Raw genomic sequence first — 23,786 nt, 5'->3', positions numbered from 1 at the left:
GTGACAGTGCAGTGAGTTATTTGAAGATACACTATTTAATCCTTGAGTTTTTTCAAATTTACAGTCTAAATTGAGGTAAAATTCAAAAGTGTCACAAGGATTTTTCTATTTTTTTTTTATTGTTTGTATCATTTGTATCTTTCTTTAGACCCGTTTGCTTCCTGTGCACTGCTCATGTTCATTCTTTATTTTAGGATGTTCTGATTTGACGTTTTCCTCCCTTTCTAACTTTTTTAAGTGTGTTTTGTAGGGCAAACAAACACATCCTGTGCACGTCTCTCCCCGTCAGGGCTTCGCACTCTGAACGGCTAATTACCCACCTGCTCAGAGGAGAGTGACTCATTTCGTCTCCCGTCTCTGATCGGCTCTGATTTATTGTGTCCAACCTTTATTCCGCTGTGATTCACCGGTTACTGTGCAGATAAATCTTGCTGATGTATCTAATGACGGACGCGCTGCTGCTGCTGCTGCTGCTGCTGCTGCTGCGATGATGATGATGATGATGATGATGATGATGATAGTGATGATGATGATGATCCCCACCTCCAGCGTGGGTCTGTCTCTCCCCTTCCTCCCCCAGGATTCTCTCTCTTCTCCTCTTCTGCAGATATCCCCCTAATTCTCCCTCAAAATGGATGACTGTTGTCTTTTTTCCGCCTGCCCGTGTTGAGCTGGGAGATTAGAGCAATCAGATTAGGAGTGCTGCTGACCTGCAGGCAGAGAGAGAGAGAGAGAGAGAGAGAGAGAGAGAGACGGGGAGAGGGAGAGAGAGGGAGTGGGCAGCTCGGAGTCACACGGAGCTCTTCTGCCTTACTCTCTGTCTTTTTTTTTTTTTTTTTTTTAAATTACTTCAGCTTGTTTGTGATTCTGCTTTTTCTTCATGTCGTTTGACTTCTTCATCCTTCCATAAGAGGTAAGCCTCAGAAATCACTCCTTGAAACGTGTGTTGGAGATCTTTAAAGAGCCGTCAGGTGGATGAATGCTAATTACTGCTGTAGTTTTCATAATGGGAAGTTTCCAGACTGGAGGATTGTGAAGTGTTTCCATATTAGATTTTTTCGTTCCTTGTCGGAGGAATTGGTGCGTGATTCCTGCGGTCGTGAGTTTTCAGACGCGTACAGTAGTTTCACAGCCTCCCCCACTCCTTGTTTTTTTTTTTTTTTCCCTGACTACAGTTCATGTCCCTGCATCCAGTCTGTCGGTCCACAGTAATCTACTGAACATGTCACTGAACAAATTGCCGTCCGTGTCCGACATGCTCACATGCCCCATCTGCACATCACCTGTGCAGTTTCACTGGTGTTTGTTTTGTTCCAGTTTTCCCTGAATCAATTTGTATCTCTGGAATAAATCCAAGGTTGTGATTCCATTTAACATCTCTGCATATGAACACAAACATGCCCAGTTATTCTTATAGTTTAATTTCAAATTTAATGTCTCACTGATTAATTCCATGTGGGGAAGTTTAGACCATATTGATGATGACAATGAGGCGGCGCACTTGTATAGTGGGTAGTGAGATTACATGTTCTCCCTGTGCGTTCCTCCTCTCATTTAGTTCATTTGTGTGACTCTGAGTGTGTGTTTTGTCCTGAGATGAGCCCGTCCAAAGTGTGACCTGCCTTCACACTTTGTCTGGAAGATGGATGTGTTCATTTAAAGTTTTCACTCAGATGCAGCACCGGGTGCATTTCGCCAGAAGCTGTGGATTATTGGTCCCTCTTTCGTTGAGGTCAAGACCACTGTAAACACAAGTCAGTGCCAAGGCCAGTTCCAGCCAGGTTTTGAATCAATGTCAGGCCAAAATCAGAACACATCAGCACTTCAAAAAACACAGATATCTTTCTCTATCTTTGTGTGCAACATTTCCTATCTACTTATTTCTAAACGAGTCCACTTATTACTGAATCTTTTATTTTCTTTATATTCATCATGATTGTGACTGATTTTATTTTCATTATTAGACTAATATGTTTATATATTCTGCTATACAAGTCAAAAATACATCTTGGGCTGTTGAGAAATGCTAATTAAAAAAAAAGAAAAAGCCCGACTCCAAACTAAAACACATCTATTGGAAGGTGAAGGAAGGATCCTGGACTCTTCAGCCCGGGACCCTCCTGGCTGCTGCAGACCACAAATGGTCTGACGGCGTTGTGTGTTTCCAGGTTTCTCACAGACTTGATGACCCCCTCCAGGGGTTGAGCTGCAGAGCGATGAATACAGGCTCTCAGATCCGCCTGTTACTGTGGAAGAACTGGACTCTCCGCAGGAGACAGAAGGTTTGAGAAAACTCCCAGAAACAACATTCAGTGAGAAACCTCTCGCTGCAGCCGGAGGAGCGGTATCGATTGTATGGATTGCTTCTGTTATACCTCCACCTGTTTCCGCCCAGACCCGCTTCGTGGTGGAGATCTGCTGGCCGGTGTTGTTGTTCGTCGGTCTGGTGTGGCTGAGGAAAGCAAACCCGCTGTACCAACAGCATGAGTGTAAGGATGAATTCCTGGCTCTGCCTCAGTGTTTTTCTCTCATAGAATAACCGTATCGGCTGAAAGCAGGCTGTAACGTAATGCCTGTTTCTTAAGGTCATTTCCCCAACAAGGCCATGCCCTCAGCAGGGATCCTCCCCTGGATCCAGGGGATTTTCTGCAACGCCAACAACCCCTGCTTCAGATACCCGACCCGAGGAGAGTCTCCGGGCGTCGTGTCCAACTACAACAACTCAGTGTAAGCACACCTGCTCACCAGCATGTTCAGCTCCTGATTGGTTCATTGTGGTGTTTAAATCCGAAACGTTCAGATAAATTCATGTTTTTTCCGCTCCAGGTTGGCGCGTTTCTACGTGGACGTCCAGGAGCTCCTGCTCAACGATTCAGAGTTTCAGCAGATCGGCCAGCTCTGGCAGGAGTTGTCGCATTTCTCAAACTTCATGGACACTTTACGCAGCAACCCGTATGCGGTGGCAGGTAAAGGGCAGCCGCGAGGAATCAGTCACACCGCGGGACAAACCTCCACGGTCACACAGCTGAATAAAGACATTTTTCAAGCCGGTTGAAACAGAAAACAGTCAGCTTTCTGTACAGATGTAACACCAAAGGATGTAATTATTCCTTTTCTTAATCTGACAGAGGGAAATAGCTGCAGTATAACTCTCCATTTTCTCAAGTGCAAACTCCTCTTCACACTTATGTTGAAATCATAAATGCTTACATTGGTTTATTGACTCATGCTTTAAGTATGAGGTATCCAGCATTATGATGGATTGATGCTCTTATTCCCTTTACATCCCTTCTTATTAGAGATTTTAATAAGAATACATAGAATTTGCCATATTATGATATTAACTTTATATGAAATACCAAATTACTGCTAATCAGTTGCTGCGCTTCCCCCTCTCTCCTCACATGCATGGTTTTTGGTGTTTCTGACCTTTCACTCTGTTTGCTCTCGGTTTGTCTCCAGGCCGTGGGCTGAAGGTAGACGATATTCTAAAGGATGACGAGGTTCTCACCGCTTTCCTGCTGAGAGACGCCGGCCTCTCCAGCTCCATCGTTTACCAGCTCGTCAATGCTCAGATACGCCTTGAACAGGTGCGCTGGAATAAAACCAGGCTGTGTCCGTATTGTCGAACATATTTTAAAGACATTATGCTCTTACTTCCTCTTCTTTTCTTTTTTTTTTTTTCCCAGTTTGCATTCGGGATCCCGGACCTGCAGCTGAAAGACATCGCCTGCAGCCAGGCCCTGCTGGAGCGCTTCATCATCTTCCCCAGCCGGATGGGGCTGCACGGCGTCCGCAACGCCATGTGTGCCCTCAGCCAGCAGCAGCTGCAGAGCATAGAGGACGTCCTCTACGCCAACCTGGACTTCTTCAAGATCTTTAAACTGGTCAGTGGCTTGTTACGGGCTGTCTTTCAGTCAGGTTCGATGTTTGACGCTTTCTTTTAATATAATTTCAAAGCCTGGTGAGCTAGATTAGGAGCAGCATCTCCGTTAATAACAGTACAGTTATGGAGGTCAGTAGTTGTACATGAAGCTTCACTATTTTCCACTGTTTATCCTCACACAACATTTTCAGGTTACACATTCTTTCATAGATATTTTAAATGTGTCAGACATGCTCGCCGTGAATGATTTGCAGAGAGGAAGCAGCTTGGAGATTTAGAAGTAAACACAACCTGAAAATGGTTTCGACTCATACTGTCAACTTGCTCCAGCAATCAACTCATACAATTCCTATTGACAGATTTTTTAATGTGACTAATTAGATCAACAAAGATGAGTGGATGTCTTTTTTTACTCTTATATATTTATAATGTGGCACATGCTTAGACAGCATTTAAAATGTTGTTTTCAGCAGTGGAGACGATTCTGATTGGGATTCTTTGGATCCTGGATCAGCCAGCTGGTATATTACACTTTACTGTAAATGCAAAAATTTCACGGCTGGTGCATGGTGTGAGCACATCTCGGGATGAGATTCGTGTCTGTATAATTTCTATATGAGGCCATGATTCTGCTGTTTATGTTGTTTCACTTTAGATTTTTAGGCCTGAACGTGTTTTACATGAATTCCTCTCAATCGATGGACTCGTCTGAAGCTTTCCCCGTGAAAATATCAAAGGAAAAACTGAAATGAATGATTTAATGACAGGCAAAACATGCTTGAGCATTAATATACGAGTGTAACGTTCCCCTTTTGAAGCTCAGTGTCTTTAAGAAAGCCATATTTTTTTGCCATTTTTGACACATTTTATAGAAAGACAGTCTTTCAAATTAAGGTAATTTTCATGTTAGAAAAGATTTAACTGCTACTGAAATTATTTTTTTGGGTATAAATGGCACATATGTGTGCTTATTCTTGCTTTAAAGTCTTTAATTGTTAAATTTCCAAGCATTTTACGTAGTGCTGTTTTAACATGCTTATATGAGTTGAGCCATTTGGCTGAAAAAGGTTGGCAACCAACGCTTATTTACCTTTTCTACACACATAATTCCATTATCTAATTTGTCTGAAAATAACCTATAAATCGAAGTGAGTTTTAGATAATAAAGGGTCGCCTGCAGAGGAAACAGCTCCACACTTTAGCACTACGTATGGAGGCCTTTGTGCTCGGCGTCGTCTGCTGTCCACACTGCATGTCCAAGCCGGGCGAGTCAGGTGACTGGCTCAGGGGCTTCACATGGCATTATCCTCCTTGGCCTGTTTCTGTAATGGGCTTATCTCGGCACCGCCTTCGGCCTGTGAGGTCTTCTGTAAGACGTGAGGCTTCGCCAACATGTGCCAGTTATAAAGGGTGCCCGTGTGTCAACACAGCTGCCGGCACACCCGGTTATTCGGTCTTTAATAAACTGTCAGGAGTAAGAATAGTAGAGTTACTTTGGGTCCAGTTACCTCCTTTCTCAATTAATAATAATTAGGATGCTGTTGTACTTCTCTTTTTCTTTAAAAGTGGTTTGTAATTTGTGTAATAAATGAATCATCATAACCTTTATCCTCAGTCTTGCATGGTCATTTGGTCATCATGTGGAAACATAAAATGGCCAATCAGCCTGTCAGAGCTAACATGTGCATACCTTAAAGACTGATGCACTCTGCGTTGGTCTTAGTACTACTGTAGCATCTTAGATGTGATCTCTGCGTTTAACCCATGACCTCCATCCAGGTTCAAAGCCCATTACCACACTGACCTTAACTAGCGGCAACTTTCCCCGCCGCACTGCATTCTGGACTCCATTTGGTCCCGTCAGCCATTCACGCCCTCCCTTCCTATTCCTCCGCTTTCTCTCGTTCCCCCCCCCCCCCCCCCGGCCCGTCAGCGGACCGCCTCGCTCCTTCCTCCGCTCATTGAAATGCAGGCAGGAGGAATGTGAGAGGAAGGATATCTCGTGTGTTTGTCTTGGCGCTCGGGGTTTCCTCGCCCTCAGCTCTCTGCCCCGACCGGGCCTTTTCTAACACCTACTGTTAATGGACGCCTCAAGACGACACGGAGGGAGGTTCAGGGGGGCGACGTTACCTCCAGGCGCCATGTCAACAGTTCAACTGGAAATGGAACTTTTGGAGAATGCTCCGACTCGATCTGAGTGGAAACGGAACTGAACGGACTTTCCAAAAACACCCCGACTCTATTTCCATGGGAACAGCAGCGATGCTGCTACTGGTCATTTCACACCACGCCTGAAGTAACTAGTTCTTCTGCACATGCTCAGTAGACTGACAGTAACAATGATGGCGGCCTCACGATCATCATGACTCCCAGTCCAGATTCTCCTGGGTTGTTAGTTTTAGAATTAACAATCACCATAATCCCAATCCAGCCTGTCCATATCAATGTCCCTGGTCGTCCATTATAGTGTTTTGTTGTCGGCACTATGAGTGTTTTTAATCACAAAAATAACCAATAACACCCACTAGTGGCCCGACATGAAAACTACATCTTTTTCATCGTTTTTTCCATTTCCATGTCAATGAACATCATTTTCAAAACTTGTCGTGTTTGATATGGCAGATTGAATACTTTCCAGAGTAGGGGATAAATGTGAATTTCATGTAGAATCTGCGTAAGAAAGTATGTAAAGAATGAGCGAGTGGATTCCTTCCACAGCGACACAGACGCCTTGCAGGTTTTCAGTATTCGCAGGATGCCGTCCAGCAGGTTCTTGATAAACGCGAATGCCTTTATCAGTCTGAGGGTATTAAAGGACGCGACTTCAGAAAGACATAGACGACACAAAGGAAGCGAAATCTCCTCTTTTGTCTGTCCTCATTCCACTCGGTATAAATACTTGTCTGCCTTTGTTTCAGATGCCTCAGGTTATGGACAGCACCTCCCAGGGGATCGACCTGCATTACTGGGGTCGGGTTCTGAAGGCTTCGTCTGAGAGGGTCCAAGCCGTAAGTGCTCTTCACGCCATCAATCCCCCTTCCCTCCCTCCTCTTTTGGTCTCCTCAGTCCTGCAGGATCAGTATTTTTAGTCCTGCAGGAAACTCGGGTCTTCCGCTGCTCGCCGTTTGAGAGTCGCTCACAGAAGGGGCTGAGTGACGGGCTCAAGCATGTAATGGTCACAGGCACGTGCTAACTTCATACATGTGTACTGTAAAAGCACTGAAAGGCCTATGCACAATCACACGCGAGCAATGCAATGCATCTACAGTGGATTCGCGGAAAATACAAATCACAGTCGAGAGGGTTGAGTTTATAGAAAAAATGCAACATGCAACAGCTATAGGAGGATTATGGTCATTTCACTGCATTTTGCACCTGAAGGTTTCATTAAAATTGGCTTCATGTTGAAATTGTAGTCATTTTTGTTAATAATTCTTTGGTTTTTTTTGTAAAAATATTGACAATTTCCACACAAGCAGAACGATCCGACATTTAACATGAAAACGCCAAAATAGAGAGACCTCTACCTCCATCATGTCTATATCCCAGTCTGGTGCGACTGAGGCGTGTGTGCTTTGTCACGTTCGCCGCGGGTCCCACGGGGCGTGCATCACTCCACCTCAGTCAGGGGTGGAGAGGGAGGTGGAGGTGAAGAGCGAGGGACATTCCGAGGAGGTGACACATCCTGTATGCGGGACCTCCGCATCGCCGCGGTGACAGAGAGGCGAGCCAAACGCTGCCGTTGCCCACCTCTGCTTCCTCTCGGCTCGCCGCGTGCCAGGAACGCTTCAGGGGCTGGAGGCGGGAGGTGTTAGGCGGGGGGGGCGTGGTCACATGCGCGCATGCGAGTTCACACGTAAGAGTTTGCTTCAAATGAGTTAAAAAAACAAAACAAAACAGAATTTGTTCCATGTCAAAAGATATCCAAAATGCGCATAAATATATATATTTGTCCTTCTTCCTGAATCATATGCGTCTGTATTTGTAATAAATTGTATAATTCTACATTCATACTCGCATACACATTCATTCAGACTTGTTTCTACAGACAGACTGGATAAGATACTTTGCGATTGAGCTATTTTTGGTCCATCAATAGGAGGATATTTCGCCCCGTCCCCGCCCCCCCACCATCACGTCGGAAGAGGAGTGTGTCCCGCATGTTTGCTTATCTTACAAACTATTGTTTTCTCCCCATCATTTATGTTCTGAACATTAGAGGGCAGGAACGAATAGGAAACATGTAAACTTCCCTGACCTGTATGCAATCATCTGATTGAGGTCAAATAGTTTCAACCTTATTGTTTACAGCAGATCTAGTCAAAATAAGGCCCGGGAGCCACATGTGGCCCTTTACATTAGCTTGAATGGCCCTCAGGCTGTCACTGGGAAAGCCTCAATCAAATGGGAATTTACTATTAATTTTGTCTTTATTATTTCTAAACTCAACACATTTTCCCACATTATTTGTTTTTATTACATTAATAGTTAGTTCTTGCAAAAAAACCAAAAAACAAAAAACAAAAAAACAAATGCTTTTCATCAGGAGAATGATTTTCCCGCCTCTCCCGTCTTCCTGTCTCCGTCCCGGTGCAGCTGATGCAGCAGCAGAGCTCTCAGGAGCTCCTCAAGGTGCTGTCGCCGCTGTTTCAAGCCGGAGGGCCGTCCTCCTTCACCCAGCTGATGTCCAGCGTGTCCAGCCTCTTTTGCGGATATCCAGAGGGGGGCGGCTCCCGCGTCATGTCCTTCAACTGGTACGAAGACAACAACTACAAGGTGTTCCTGGGCGTCAACGGCACCAAGAGCCACGACTACGTCTACGACGACACCGCCTGTGAGTGAAAACGTCTTCAACTGTCAATCTAACGGTAATCCATATCATAGCAACACAGCAGATGGAAAAAAAGATGCTTAAAATGTTTTCTTTGAAGAAATCTACACCAGAATGTACTGTGAGAACAGCATATTTGTAATTATTGACCATTATTGGTTATTAATGAATTAATAATAAATGGGAAAACTGTAGTGTGATGATTGATTTCAGATGAAGTTACAACAGTTAGTTGAAGAAGATGCTCTATAATCTGGATGATATGGGCTGAAAGTGATGGAATTGTGAACTAATTACAGCCTATTTTGGGATTCCCCATGTTTTATTCTATTTTATTTCATTTTAAAGTGTGGGCATGACGAGCAGCAGAGCTTCCAGATGAGTTTAGTGGACACTTCAGGACTTTTGATCGCCTCCATTTGATCATGATTGCCGCGTTTTGCTCGTCATCATAAAGACAAGATGAAAAGAAGCTGCTGCCTGTGAACTGTAGCTTTTAAAAGCTCCTGATTTTTTTTTTGCTGATGTATTTTGTCCTTGTGTTACATGTAGTTTCACCTTTCCCCATCTGTTTGCTGCGTCTGTGACCGACGGCACACTCAAATATGTTACAGGCAGCACTTTATTCTTCTACCTTCCTGCATTTAGTCGCTAAAAGGCAGATGTTTTTGTGTTAAATAAGTTATTTTAGTGAAGTCAGATGCCTCATGGGAAGAGTTTCATGTAAAACTCTTAAAAAGTCCGACCACAATTGTTATGAATAAGCAGTAAAGCTTTCATTGATGATTTAATTAAACATAGTACTGCTCTGTCTGCCTGTTTTCTTTCCAGCTCCCTTCTGCAACGCTCTGATGCAGACGCTGGAGTCCAACCCCGTCACCAAAATCGTGTGGAATTCAGTCAAGCCCCTGCTGATGGGAAAGATCCTGTACACCCCCGACTCCCCTGCAGTCCACAAGATATTAAAGAGTGTAAGGGAGCCCGACCCTTCACCTCCGTTTTCCCTTCTTTCTCTCCTTCTTTCAACGCGCTCGGTATCTGTGTGGACGCATGCGAGCCCCCGACCCTCTCTGGAATGAGCTGATTACTGAGGCAAAGGAGAAACAGAGTGATGGAGGAGAAGGGGGGGGGGGGCAGTTTACTGCAGCGTGAGGGGGAAGGAAGAGGAGGGGAGGATTCAATAACAAGCTGAAGAGAGAAAAACAGATCTGTCACATCTCAATGCTGGTTAATGATGATTAAACCAAATTATATGATGATTTCTTTTTCTTCCTTTTTTTTTTTTTTTTTTTTTGAAAAGGACAGCCATTTATTTCTCAGAGAAATTCAAATAACTCATATATAACTCGTGTCTTTGCGTGTTTGTCCAGGCCAACACAACCTTCGAGGAGCTGGAGAGGCTCCAGAACATGGCCAAGGCCTGGGAGGAGGTGGGACCGCAGCTCTGGGCTTTCTTCAACAGCAGCGTCCAGATGAACATGATCCGGGTACGAATACAGCGCCGCATGCTCATCTGCTGCAGGAAAAGTATCAGAAGCACAATTTTATTATTAGCAGTATTAACATTGTTTTACCGGGATGTCAAACATAAGGCCTGTGGGCCAATTTTGGCCCTCAAGAGGCACCAGTCTGAGCTAAAACGTGTTTGACACAAGTGGTCTAGCAAAGGGGTGAGATTCAAAGCCGACAGCAGAAAGGGTCTTTCTGGCCAGCAGGAAGATACGTTACAAAGAAAACATTATCTTTGTTTGCTCTGAGTCCTTCACTGGAGATTGCATTGTTTTAGCAGGATTAGCTCACAGACCAGTAATACTCACGTGGAGATACCTTGCTACACTAAAAACTGAGGGGGGATCTGTATTTCAGGGTTATTATGTGAACATTTTCGTGTTGCCGTGTGTGGCCCCTGAATTAAAATGAACGTGGGATCTAACAGACAGTTTGTGCGACACTCTGCAGGATACGCTGTGGAACCCCACAGTCATGCACTTTATCGACGAGAGCCTGGCTGAAACAAATTTCACCACTAAAGACATCCTGAACTTCCTGTATAACGGTCCGGAGGACGACAGGCAGACGGGGATGCCGAACTTTGACTGGAGGAACGTTTTCAACTTCACCGATCAGATCGTCCGCATGTTCAACCAATACGGAGAGGTAACAGAATCACCTCTGCTGCTGTGGTGGAGGCTAATCATTCCAGAGTCTCACACATTCCCAGGACTGAGCCCGTTGGTTATCCGCCGTCTCCCTCCTCCGGACGGCAGCATCGCTCTTCCAGGTCTGCTCCCTGAAGATTGCAGCCAGGCCCTTTGAAATGAAAGCCGCCACTTAGCGGAGCTTTAGAGCCGCTCTCCCGTCCTGTGGGCTGAAAGGCGGAGAGAACAAGCTCGCTGTCACCCCCTTGCCTCGCTCCCATTGTGGGGCGGCTGATAAAGTGGAGAGGAGGTGGGAATGTGTCACCCCCCTCGCGAGCTGGGTGCTGTTCAGTGTATGGCCCCGCATTGAAGCAAACCCCCGCGCCTGCTTTTTAAAAGAGGGCAAATCGTTCTATCCATCCTTCATGCCTCCTCTCCGGACTGATTTAATGTGGGGCAGGGGCCGTGATTTTGGAGAGAGCCCTATCAGCGCAGGCGTCTCAATCTCCCCTTTGTCTCCAAGTTCAGCGCCAAGACCCTCTGGAGACAAACAAACCCCGGTGATTTAGCCAATTAGATATAGCTGCCAGTTAGCATGGGGCCTTCGGACCGCTCCCGCCGTCGGCATCGGGTCCCCCTCGCTCTGTCGGGGGCATGTTTCTCACACTGAAATCCCATCGGAACATGTGTATCAGCGAGGCTCTTTCTCCTCAGATCATCTCCGCCCGAACATGATTGTGCCGTGAATGTATGGTCCCATAAAGATGAATGGGAAGTGCCCTCTCAGCTCTCTTTGAGCGCTCTCGGGGTATTGTACAGTAACGTGAATGGAGACATTAGGCACGGTGTGTGTGTGTGTGTGTGTGTGTGTGGTGGTGGGGGTGTGAATGCGAGTGTACGGGGTGCAAGTTTCACATGGCAATTATGCATGTTTTATCGAGAGGAAGAGTGTGTGTGAGAAAATCAGAGTGTGTGTGAACGTGTTTGTGCACAGAATGAGTGAATGGGAGCGGCTCGGGTTTCCCACTGGCATTAAATTGGTTTTCATTCTTTCACTGTATGTTTGCTGCAACCATACACATGCTCAGTGTTAAAAAAAGATGTTTAATGGAAAAATAGAGTTTTTTTTTTCTTTTTGAAATGTATAAAAATGTGATCATGATTTCCAGACACTCGGAAAAAGCTTTTTTTTAATCAACAGTCACATTTTGAAGCATTTGAAAAAATCAGTTTTGGATTAAACCAAAAATTTGTGAATTTGTTATTAGAAAATCGAAAATATTCACGCACCAATTATAATGTTTTCTGTTTGTAGTGCATTTCTCTGGATAAGTTCGTCCCCCACACGGACGAGTCCCAGATGATCCACCAAGCTCTGTACCTGCTGGAGGAGAACAAGTACTGGGCCGGCCTGGTCTTCATGGACATGTACCCCTGGACCACCATCGTCCCCCCGCACGTCAAGTACAAGATCCGCATGGACATCGACGCAGTGGAGCGGACCAATAAAATCAAAGACAGGTGAGTTCGAGACTTTTACAACAGTTTCCCGTGCTTTGAATTGCATTTTTTTCAATTCTCTTGCAGGAGATACAGCAGAAAAAAACAAATCAGATAAAAACAAGGCAGGTTATAAACAATAATAAAAACAAGAAATAAATAATATCATCTGTATAAAGTCATTTAGAAGTCATTAAAAAATCATTTAAAATGAGTGTGGTCTGTGTTCAGGAGTAGCTATTAGTTTGTCTTTGGGGTGCATTGTACCGTCTGCCTGAAGGCAGAAGAGAGAAGTCATAGTCTGGACGACTGATGGTTCTTTTTGCTTTTTTTAACAGCTTGTTCCTCCCAGATTGTGTCCAGGTCCCTCTGTGCTGCAGTAATTCTGGAGCACACTGTCATGATCAATTTAAGCTGTTCTTTTCTTTCACAGAAAGCCTGTTAAACCACCAAAAATATTAAAAGGTTTTCAATTGAGTGAATTCTTTGTTGACCCCGTTTAGCGATCAGTTCAGTGTTTAGGTCAAATTTAGACTTTTAGTACAATACAGCAGCAAGGTATTTCAACCTTCTGATTGTGAATGATGCTTTCTGTTGGATTATCATTGTTCTGCCTAAAACCACATTTACACTCGGTCTCAGGTAAGTTTATACTTCCTTCTTCTCCTTTTCTGTTTTGTTTTGTTCTTTTTTTTTTTTTTTTGTATTGAATTGAATGCTTTCATTTTTTTGTCCTTGAACGGCATTCTTTCATTTCACCACTTATTTGAGACCTAAAAAGGGAATTTCAATTACAAAAAAGCATTTGTGCTTTCTTCTTTCCTCAAAAGTTAATCACATCGTGATCGTTTCCATTTATCTTCCCGATGTTTAGTCATCTCAGGTAAGTTTTTCAAACCTCTGGTTTGGAAACAGTTTTTTCTATTTTTCTAAATTTCAAGAGTAAATGTTCTTTGCATGGAACAAAGGGGTATTCAAAGTTACGTCACAACCGAGTGCTTGTCATCTTCACTGAAGTCAGTTTGGTTCTGACGGAGAACATGTGAAGAACCTAAAAGTCAGTTTTTCCAGCTGGATTAATTAAAGATTTGTTCCTAGAGGCAAAAAAAAAGAAGAAAACTGCTCCAGCTGACTTGGCTGTGTTTCGCTACATGCTGGTTGATGTGTTGACTCCACACTGACTCGTTACCTGCCCTTTCATCCTCCCGTGTGAAGCTCATACATGCATTTTCCTTTTCTCTTGATCTCCCCTGCGGCGAACAAACACTTTCTGCTGTTTACAGCTCGCCAACACGCTGTAATGGACCCGGCGGGAGTCCTGCTTCTATACAGCTGTATAATCTGATTGTGCGAGGGCTTTGACTCAGACAGTGTGCATGTTGTGCGTTTGTATGTGTGTGTGGCTTTGGAGACTTTGGCGCCTGGATCAGTGGCTGTTATTAAATTAAAAAAAACAAACAAACAAAACAAAACAGAAGAAGAAGAATTATGGAATTATTTCAAACAACTGAAAAGGCGCAGATAAACTTTAAATGACAGCCTTACCGTTGAAGATCTCTTCTGATCTCTCCCTCCTGTTCCCTCCTCTCAGGTACTGGGATCCGGGTCCCAGAGCGGACCCCATGGAGGACCAGAGGTACATCTGGGGGGGATTCGCCTACCTGCAGGACATGATTGAGCACGGGATCATCAAGCTTCACACAGGCAACGACTGGCCGCTGGGCGTCTACATCCAGCAGATGCCTTATCCGTGTTACGTGGACGACCTGTGAGTCCAGCGGTCGCTTTATATCAGTATCAGCTAAAAACACACGTGTGTGCATTGATAGGAATGATTATATATAAAAACAACAACTTTTGTTTTGTAAAAAAAAAATCTACTTTACCATCTGAGGGTGAAGGAAATTAATTCTGCATCAATGTCAATGATAGCTTTTTAATCTGGTAAATATAATATATATTTTACCCTGTAACATTGATCTTATTTCACTCTTTCAATGATGACATCCTAAATGTATTCATTTTTATAGAAATATCTCTTATAACTGAATAATCTGAGGCATGTGTCTACTGTAAAACATCTGAGGAAAAAAATGCATATTTCAAATGGATACACTGAATCATACTAACAAACTGTTACTTATTAATTAATTAAATATCTGAGTTGCCCTTCTAAAATGTTGATGTAGTTAAAACAAATCAACCCATCCTGACTATAATTCCTTCATGAAGACATTTGATATAATTAATGTCAGATTAATTGTTAAGTTTGAAGATGTTATAATTGATCCTCTTGGTTAAAAACGTGTTTTTCTGTTGCTTTCATCAGTGAGTTGTTAAGCGATGTTGATTTATCTCTCTTTTATTTCTGTCAAAGAAAGTTTCACCATGTTATATATGGTCTATCAAACCCTCATCAGTCCCTCCGCTGCTTCCTTTCCGTTGTTTCGGTGCACTTCCACAGCTTCATGATCACCCTGAACCGCTGCTTCCCGATGTTCATGGTGCTGGCCTGGATTTACTCGGTGTCCATGACGGTGAAGAGCATCGTCCTGGAGAAGGAGCTGCGCCTCAAGGAGACCCTAAAGGCCATGGGGGTGGACAACGGGGTCATCTGGTACACCTGGTTCATCGACAGCTTCGTCATGATGACGGCCAGCACGGCGCTGCTCACCGCCATCGTGATGGTGAGAGCCGAGAGCCTGGGGTCAAGGGTCACTGGAGGAGTCTGGCCGGCTCATGCTTTGTAGGGTGTAACGGCTCCCTCTTGTGGACATTATCAGTAAGGTTCCCGTGTGTTGTTTGGACTCCAGGGTGGGAAGGTGTTGAATTACAGCGACCCGGTCCTCGTCTTCTTCTTCCTGCTGACCTTCACCGTGGCCACCATCATGCAGTGCTTCCTGATGAGCGTTTTCTTCAACAAGGCCAACCTGGCAGCCGCCTGCAGCGGCATCATCTACTTCACCCTCTACCTGCCTCACGTCCTCTGCTTCGCCTGGCAGGACCGCATCACCAAGAACATGAAACTGGCTGCAGTGCGTTTACTCTATAACTCATTTCTCTTTCCGTCCGTACGGCGATGGTGATAATTCCTGCCCGTTTTCCCGCTCTAGAGCTTGTTGTCCCCGGTGGCGTTCGGCTTCGGGACGGAGTACCTGTCGCGGTACGAGGAGCAGGGTCTGGGTTTGCAGTGGAACAACATCCAGACCAGCCCGTTAGAGAAGGACACGTACTCCTTCATGACCTCCATCCTCATGATGGCTTTCGATGCCGTTTCCTACGGAGTCCTGGCCTGGTATCTGGACAACGTCTTCCCAGGTTGGGCTGCTAAATATGCAGAAAACCTGTTATTAAAGCAGGGGTGTCAAACACAGTTCAGCTCCGAGGCCACAAGCAGCCTAATTTCATCTGAAATAAGCCAGACTGGTAAAATAGACCCATAATAACTTTTAAAGTTAAGGTTTTCTTTGTTGTGGTGCAGAGAAATATGCAATGAAAATGTCCCTATTCAGCAAAAAACAAACAATTGCGACAGAAAATGACCACATTTGAAGCCAATTTTAAAATAGCTTCTTGTGAAAAATACAGTGAAATGCCCCAAAAACTTTACATTCGCTTGTTTTTTACAAATTCATGGCTGATTCATCATGGCTTTCAGGCTAATGTTAGTTTTCTAGCTTTCATGGCAGCATCACAGCCTGAGTCTCAGTTTTCAGTTCCCTATTTCTAAAATTTGCTTGATGGTTTAGCCTTGCAGGCCAGATTAGAGTTTCTTACGGGCCGATTTTGATCTAAACCATTCTAAACCGTGTAGTTCCTGATACTTAAAACTTTTTTTTTTCCTCTTCAGGACAGTACGGCATCGGTCGCCCGTTCTACTTCCCGTTCCAGTCCTCATACTGGAAGAGACCTTCACCGTCATATGCAGACATGACTGCTCAAGGTTAGTCAATCTGCAGTTTTGTAAAAAGGAATAAGATAAGAGGGAAAAGGTGTGTTTTTTCTAGATAATCTACAGCAGTGAAAAGTTTTTTAAATTTTTTAGATGTTGTTGGAGGAGCAATGTAATCGGAATTCACTCAGAACATTTTATCATCAGTTTGTCTTCTAACCACAATAAGACAAAATGATCCAAACAAAAAAAAAAATAACTGTAGCCCTCGACCCCTCCCTCCAGATCTCAGCAAACCCGAACCGGACAACCAAGAGAAGGACGTGGAGAGTCGAGGCACGCCGGAGACGTACACGTGCAACGGCTCGGCCAGCAGGAAAACCTGCAAACACCAGAGTAAGAGGGAGAGGCTGGAGCGAGAGAAGGAGATCCTGAGACGACAGGAGGAGACTCCACACCAGGAGGAGAGGCTTCAGGACGCAGGAAAGGAAGGTGAAATACTCTCAACGATCACACTTCACAGACCAGATCTGAGTCTGAGTAACAGCAGATGTAGTGCTGCGTATGAGAGTCCTGATGTCTGAGGACATCTAGTGGAGAGTTAGAGAAACAGGATTTAGAGAAGTCGCCCAGAGCTGTTTGCTCGAGCGCTGGTTTCAATCTCACAACTATTGGTCCACGACGAAGTGCTTTCAACTTTAATGTTCCTCTGATTTGACCGCCGTCTGCACGGTGTCTCCGCTGCAGGCCAGCTGTTCTTTGAGGCCGACCCCGAGGGCCTGCTGATGGGGGTGCAGATCCAGGACCTGGTCAAGGTGTTCGACGGCAGCTCTCGCCCGGCCGTCAACTGCCTCAGCATTAACTTCTACGAGGGTCAGATCACGTCCTTTTTAGGGCACAACGGGGCTGGAAAAACGACGACCATGTAAGAGTGCATTTCCAGCGTGTTAACATCCTACTCTGAGCAACTTGCTTTTGACAACTTGTGCATCATTTTACTCGCCTCAAGTCGGCATTGACTCCTGAATCTTATTTTCAAACATCTGACAGATATTTTTTCCCGTAGAGATGAATAAATACATCGTGTTCATGCTTCCAGGTCCATCCTGACCGGCCTCTACCCTCCTACGTCTGGCACGGCCTACATTAATGGGAGAGACATCACGACCGACATCGACATTATCCGCACCTCTCTGGGGACGTGTCCTCAATACAACATCCTCTTCAAACAGTAGGTAGAATTCGAGTCAAAAATACCAGCAGCAGGCGTGATTTCCAGAAGGAGACGGCTTCTGTTTTGACTTTCCGATTGAATTTTGTTCGGTTGTGAAGAAGTGAGTCACAAACATCCATATTTACCTTCGTTTTTCTGAAGCTCTCTTCACCGCTGCCGCTTTGTTTTCACCCCAGTCTCACGGTGGAGGAGCACATCCTCTTCTACTCGCTGCTGAAAGGTCGGTCCCAGGCGGAGGCGGCGCGGGAGGTCGAGGACATGCTGGTGGACCTGGGTCTGCCCCACAAGAGAGACGACGAGGCGCAGAACCTCTCAGGTCGCCTGCTTGTTCCTCTGTCTGTGCGTAAATGAGTCGCTGGCGGTGTTTGTGTTGGCGTTGGGTTCACCGGCCTCGTGCACGTTACAGGCGGCATGCAGAGGAAGCTGTCAGTCGCCATGGCCTTCGTTGGAGGGTCGAAGGTTGTCATTCTGGATGAACCCACTTCGGGCGTGGATCCATATTCCAGGAGATCCATTTGGGATCTACTGCTGAAATACAGATCTGGTAAAACAAAAAAAATACAAAAACAAAAACATCCCTTCACTTTAACCAACATATGTTCACATTTTAACCATTCTACCACTTTTACTCAAGAGTAAATGCACATTTTTACCCTCCCAGCATATTTCTCATCATTATGAGCCACTTTTCACCACTACATGGAAAATACTGAAGAAAAAAAAACATTTTTAGATTCTCCCGAGGCTCTGGAATTAAGCAGTGAGCTGATCAAAGGGAAAAAAAATGCAATTTCTCAGCAACAGCAAAGTGCAAACATTTAGTCATAAAATCAACACCTTTTAAGATCTTGCAGCGTCTGTGCTTCCCAGAGGCTGGTCATGAGAGTCTTTTCCCATCGCAGGCCGCACTGTGATCCTGTCCACCCACCACATGGACGAGGCCGACCTGCTGAGCGACCGCATCGCCATCATCTCCAAAGGCCAGCTGCACTGCTGCGGCTCGCCCCTCTTCCTCAAAAACTGCTTCGGAGTCGGGTTCTATCTGACTCTCGTCCGCCGCATGAGGGATCTCAGGAAGGTGAGATTCAACTTTTGGAAGAAAAAAAACAAAAATCAACAAGGCGCAGTGTTCCTCGGCCCCGTCTGTCTCTAAATCTGTTTCCACCATCAGACTCACAGAAGAGAAGATTTCAGTTTTTCAGATTGTTAAATCTGTGGTCGTTTCTTCTATTTCTGTCAGAACGACTGCGACTGCGCCTCAGACTGCTCGTGTAACTGCTCCATCTGCACCGGGTACAAAGATCAGTCCCACAACCAGCTCCAGTATCTCGACAGAGTTCTGGAAGGTGAGTGCAAACACATCCTTTCCTTTCATCTGGATCCTCATTTAAAGAAGAAAAGTCATCCTGATCATTTTTGTTCTGTGTGTTTTATTTTGACCGATACATATGTTAGCAAGATTTCAGGAAACAAGGGACATTTATGCTCCTTTGACCTTCTCCAAATGACCATTTCATGATTTTGAAGTTAGATTGATTGAATTTATGTTGAACTGGTTTGTTTTCATGAAAACTCATTAGAAAGATCAGACTAAATGATAAAGGAAACAGATGAGAGTTTACCTCTGCTTTAAATTAGTCTGAATTTAACCAAATTATATAATGATTGACAGTAACTCTTGGCCTCTTAAAACCAGAGAATCGAGCAGAGAGAGAAGCTCAAATATTCAGCACTCCCCGGGGAAATCACCCAAAACTTTTTTTTTTATACAATTCTGTCATAAAATGAAGTTAGAAGGTGATTGAAATGTTTTTTAATGTCCTCCGGGTCAATAAGTGTTCTACAGGTATGGCAGTGAAAGTGTGTGTGCGTATGTATGCGTGCTTGTGTGTGTGTGCACTTGTTGAAATTCACATCAGTGACCCATTTACCCCAGTTGTAAAACAGGCTTAAACAGAACCTATTATTTTTCACTGTTTTCCACATTTATGTCACATTAATAATTTGGTGGTGATATTGACCCACGAGCGCTTCCCTCCTCTTTCGCCTGAGGACGCATCAGATGCAGAACCACAAAGCAGCGCCTTGAATAATGCCGTTTGGGTTTTGTGTTCAGGAGAGCAGCTTCTTTCCCTCAGTCCGTCTCTTGGTTTCTGTGCTTCTGGGAACTCTTCTCCATCTGTGATCTTCTGCCCTCTTCCCAGGAGACATAGAGAGCATCACCGGCCTGATCCACCACCACGTCCCTGAGGCCAAGCTGATCGAGACAATAGGACAGGAGTTGACCTATCTGCTGCCGAACAAGGGCTTCAAGCACCGGGCCTACGCCAGCCTGTTCAGAGAGCTGGAAGATACGCTCACCGATATGGGTCTGAGCAGCTTCGGCATCTCCGATACGTCGCTGGAGGAGGTGGGGTCACCGGGCACCAGTCAACACTTTAAAATGCTTTTTAAGCCATTTTGAAATAAATAACATCAACAGACTTCATCTAAAGCTGGGAGGACCTTGTACCTCATCTTATCTCTAAATCTCTCCATCTTTCCATTATTACTTGCTTAGTTTTGACTAAAATATTTTAAAATAAAGTGTCATGTTCATTTAGAAAATGGAAAATAGTGAAAAGTTTCAAAACTTTGAGCAGGGTATTTTTTTTTTCCCCCCTCATGCCAGATATTCATAAAGGTCACTGCGGATGGGGAAGCCGCGAATAATGCCACCACTCCTGGTAAATACCAGCACTCATATTCTGCATGGCCTTTTCCTGGAATTGAATTCCTCACCCGTTGGCCCTTTCCCCGTAACGTGTTGTTAATCCATTTTCCTCCCAGTATTTTCACTCAGTGGATTTTAATTCACGGATGTGAACAGTAGATGCTGTGCTTTTCCAGCACAGCGCATGTGTCGTGTGACTTTGTCTCTCCTAGTTTGTGTGTGTGTTTTGTGTGTTTTGTGTGTTTTGTGTTTCACCCTCGTGTTACACTCCCGTCTCTAGAAGAATGGATGTTAAAGGGAAGGAAAAACGGCGGCAGAATGAGAGCGGAGGGTGATGAAGGTCAGCCAGTCGAGTGCCACTTAAGAGGCGCGTGGCAGAAATAGAGGCTTCGTCTTCACTGATTAGACCTGGGACAGTCTGAAAAAATCCATTTTTCATTATTATAATCATTTGAATGGATCATTTAAGAACTGTTAGCACCTAGACTACAAAAGACTTCCATTATCTGACCGTTGTAAACCATTTTATGTAGGATTGAACAGGTTTTATCTGATTTCTATGGAGTTTGAAGCACTCTGAGTGACCCAGGTCTATGAGGATCACTTTGCTCTGTAATGTTATTCAAAATGTATAATTTATTCCTGCTGCTCATGCACCTCGTGTACTTGCTCTTTATACTTCTCTAGAGCTTATAATAAGGCTAGATCATATTAGATGCCCGGTGCAAAGCCGGAACTACTGCATGACCGGTAAAATGGCCCGTGCTGTATTCACCGTGTGTTTGTTGTTGACGTTGACCCGCAGACCAGAACGGAGTAAACGGTGTGAACCACGCGTCCGACAGCAGCGCGGGAAAAGGATCCAGGCAGGTGAAAGGTGCCATGTTGACCCTGAAGCAGTTCCACGCTCTGCTGGTGAAGAGGTTCCATCATGCCACGCGAAGCCAGAAAGACTTCCTGGCACAGGTAAAAAAACAAGAAACAAGCTCTTAGCTCTTTCATTTCGACTGTAGATTTATAGGTTTTTAAATGATCATGTAAGGAATATTGCCTGTAGGTCACTGTGTGTTGTCTATGATGGACTGTCACACTCTGCCGGCACATCCAGTCCACTCAGATCGGGCTCCACCACCCCGATATAAAGGACAAATTGATGATTTTCTTTGCTTCATGCGAGCCCGGTTTGATTGGATGCGCTTTGCGGGTCTTCTCACCGACTCTGTCATTTCAGATCGTGCTTCCTGCCAGCTTCGTCCTGATTGCGCTGATCTTCACCATGATCGTCCCTCCGTTTGGAGAGTATCCCAGTCTGACTCTGAGCCCCTGGATGTACGGACAGCAGTTCACCTTCATCAGGTCAGACTGCATGACACAAACCCGGGAAATCATTGCTCGCCAGATCTAGATTAACAGCCCCACTAATGAACCTAATATTTATCTTTCTGAAGGCTTTAACTTAATCTTTGGTCACATATCACAGACTGATGGTGGTTTGGATAGAATTCCCAGTCAGACACTTTGACCTTGGTCTCTTCTTACTGTTTGTTTTTTCTTTTTTGTTTCTCTACTCTGTGCAGCAATGAGCAACCGTTTGACGTCAAAATGAAACGCTTCACAGAGCGCCTGTTGAGCCCGCCGGGACTGGGCACACGATGCATGGAGGGGGAACCTTTAGGGTGAGCCATAAAATAACAACCACCTCGACTGGATCCAGTACAATGCTTGGAAAAAACTAGAATATACCTTTATCTTTCCTGGCAGCATCACCAATAGCTCAGCTGTGGTCTCAGTGCTACTTCGTGTTAAGAAATTTGTTTTAAAAAAATTTATGTTTTATTATAGTTTTAACAATTTTCTTGGTAGTTTGACGGTCCACTTTGGAGCAAGTGTGTAAATTACATCCACACTGAGCACTCGCTCCTCGTTTCCCTCCCAGAATGCCTTGCGGGAACTTCACCGCGGAGTGGCAGTATCCTGACGTCTCCCCCGTGCTCAGCAACATCCTCCAGAGCCCCGAGTGGAGCGACAGGAACCCGTCCCCCTCCTGCCTGTGCAGCACCAGTCAGAAGCTGACCATGATGCCCATCTGCCCCATCGGGGCAGGAGGCCCGCCCCCCCGCCGGCGACTGGAGCCCTCAGGAGACACCATGCTGGACCTGACGGACAGGAACATCTCCGACTATCTGGTCAAAACGTACCCCAGCCTCATCAGAACCAGGTCGCTTTACATCCGAGTTATGCCTATGAGAAGGAAAAAAAAAAAACCCTCATATTGAACCATCGCCTTAATTTCATTTGACATTTTAATTCGCAGTTTAAAGAGCAAATACTGGGTGAACGAACAAAGGTAATTTTTCGCTCGGGTAAAGATTAATGACCGTGTGAAGCCGAAGTCTTTCCTGAGTTGTAAACCTTTCCCCTGTCTTATCAGATACGGAGGCCTGTCTGTAGGAGGACAGCTTCCAATCCTGGACGTGGATCCTAAAGACATCCAGAGGGTTTTCCATCAGCTGGGGCGGATGCTGAACATCACAGGGGTGATTACGCTGTTGTTGGCCATCACAGACATCAGACTGAAGTGGAATGAGACAGGTTTTTAAATGGGCTCGGCTGTTCGCAGGGTCACTACAGCGGCCGAGCGCTGAGGGAGTTCGGCACTTTCTTACGATACATGGAGAGTGAATTCAATGTCAAGGTGGGAATTTTTTCTATTTTCAGGACCATCTCACATCCTCTGAGTTTAATGAGCTCTCTTTTCCTCTGTCAGGTTTGGTACAACAACAAAGGCTGGCATGCCATGGTGGCCTTCATGAACGTGGCCAATAACGCCATTCTGCGGGCGTTCTTACCCCCGTACGCCAAACAGAGGGACTTTGGTATCACTGCTGTCAATCACCCGCTGAACCTCACCAAAGAGCAGCTTTCCGAAGTCACTGTGTGAGTAATGCTTCAAATTCCAAATGCAAATACCCCTCAGATGTTTCCTCTCCTTAGTGTATACTCAGAGGTGCAATCAGTACAAAACAATCACAGTTTGCACATCTAGGATAGTAGTCAATTTGGATTCATTTAAAAGTAATGATTCCAAGTGCGTTTTTCAAAAACAGTATTATTTTCATGTACTTAATATTAACTATATTACTTTTGAAGTTTACATAATGTGAACTGCACTTAAATGTGATAAACATTTTATTTTTAGAAAAATACTTAAAGTACAAATACTCAAAAACGCTACTTAATTAGGGTTTCAAATGGATTCATTGTATCCTTGGTCAGGTAGTGCATCTGGAAAGTGTTTACAGGGGTTCCTTTTTTCCACATTTTCTGTTTTTCCAGACTGGATTAATTTCATTTTTTATGGTTGAGTAGCCAGATTGAAGCCACTGCTTAGTAAAAGACACCTGGCAGCCCGTCTGAAGTTTGACCAAAAAACACCTGAAAGAATCTCAGACTGTAAAAAACTCAATTCTGAGGACTGATGAGAAAAAGATTAAACTCCGTGTAGTGAGTACCAGGAATCGCTCATCAGCAGGTCCAAACCGTCGATACAGTGAAGCATGGCAGAGGCAGCATCATGCTGCGGAGATGTTTT

General features: G+C 44.8%; 1 protein-coding gene across 1 annotated transcript in view; it reads left to right on the top strand.

Moving 5' to 3' along the window:
- Positions 1-872: 872 nt before the first annotated feature.
- LOC115405305 (retinal-specific phospholipid-transporting ATPase ABCA4-like) overlaps positions 873-23,786 on the top strand; it is a 30,992-nt gene continuing 8,078 nt past the window's right edge. Inside the window, exons 1-36 of the mRNA XM_030114840.1 lie at positions 873-913; positions 2,169-2,282; positions 2,396-2,489; positions 2,586-2,727; positions 2,827-2,966; positions 3,463-3,590; positions 3,690-3,887; positions 6,805-6,894; positions 8,483-8,720; positions 9,549-9,688; positions 10,088-10,204; positions 10,677-10,874; positions 12,171-12,376; positions 13,947-14,123; positions 14,820-15,042; positions 15,169-15,390; positions 15,469-15,673; positions 16,206-16,298; positions 16,533-16,739; positions 16,995-17,172; positions 17,347-17,478; positions 17,658-17,797; positions 17,888-18,025; positions 18,384-18,559; positions 18,722-18,827; positions 19,686-19,891; positions 20,153-20,207; positions 20,475-20,534; positions 21,000-21,160; positions 21,426-21,550; positions 21,772-21,870; positions 22,131-22,412; positions 22,509-22,541; positions 22,626-22,731; positions 22,815-22,889; positions 22,962-23,131. Coding sequence (XP_029970700.1) covers positions 2,217-2,282; positions 2,396-2,489; positions 2,586-2,727; positions 2,827-2,966; positions 3,463-3,590; positions 3,690-3,887; positions 6,805-6,894; positions 8,483-8,720; positions 9,549-9,688; positions 10,088-10,204; positions 10,677-10,874; positions 12,171-12,376; positions 13,947-14,123; positions 14,820-15,042; positions 15,169-15,390; positions 15,469-15,673; positions 16,206-16,298; positions 16,533-16,739; positions 16,995-17,172; positions 17,347-17,478; positions 17,658-17,797; positions 17,888-18,025; positions 18,384-18,559; positions 18,722-18,827; positions 19,686-19,891; positions 20,153-20,207; positions 20,475-20,534; positions 21,000-21,160; positions 21,426-21,550; positions 21,772-21,870; positions 22,131-22,412; positions 22,509-22,541; positions 22,626-22,731; positions 22,815-22,889; positions 22,962-23,131 — 5,126 coding nt within the window. The 5' untranslated portion in view covers positions 873-913; positions 2,169-2,216. The remainder of the gene's footprint in view (positions 914-2,168; positions 2,283-2,395; positions 2,490-2,585; positions 2,728-2,826; positions 2,967-3,462; positions 3,591-3,689; positions 3,888-6,804; positions 6,895-8,482; positions 8,721-9,548; positions 9,689-10,087; positions 10,205-10,676; positions 10,875-12,170; positions 12,377-13,946; positions 14,124-14,819; positions 15,043-15,168; positions 15,391-15,468; positions 15,674-16,205; positions 16,299-16,532; positions 16,740-16,994; positions 17,173-17,346; positions 17,479-17,657; positions 17,798-17,887; positions 18,026-18,383; positions 18,560-18,721; positions 18,828-19,685; positions 19,892-20,152; positions 20,208-20,474; positions 20,535-20,999; positions 21,161-21,425; positions 21,551-21,771; positions 21,871-22,130; positions 22,413-22,508; positions 22,542-22,625; positions 22,732-22,814; positions 22,890-22,961; positions 23,132-23,786) is intronic.

The sequence above is a fragment of the Salarias fasciatus genome, chromosome 18 (genome assembly GCF_902148845.1).
Source record: "Salarias fasciatus chromosome 18, fSalaFa1.1, whole genome shotgun sequence".
NCBI classification, from domain to species: domain Eukaryota; kingdom Metazoa; phylum Chordata; class Actinopteri; order Blenniiformes; family Blenniidae; genus Salarias; species Salarias fasciatus.
The sequence above is the reverse complement of the archived record's forward strand: the minus strand, read 5'-3'. Positions and strand labels throughout refer to the sequence as shown.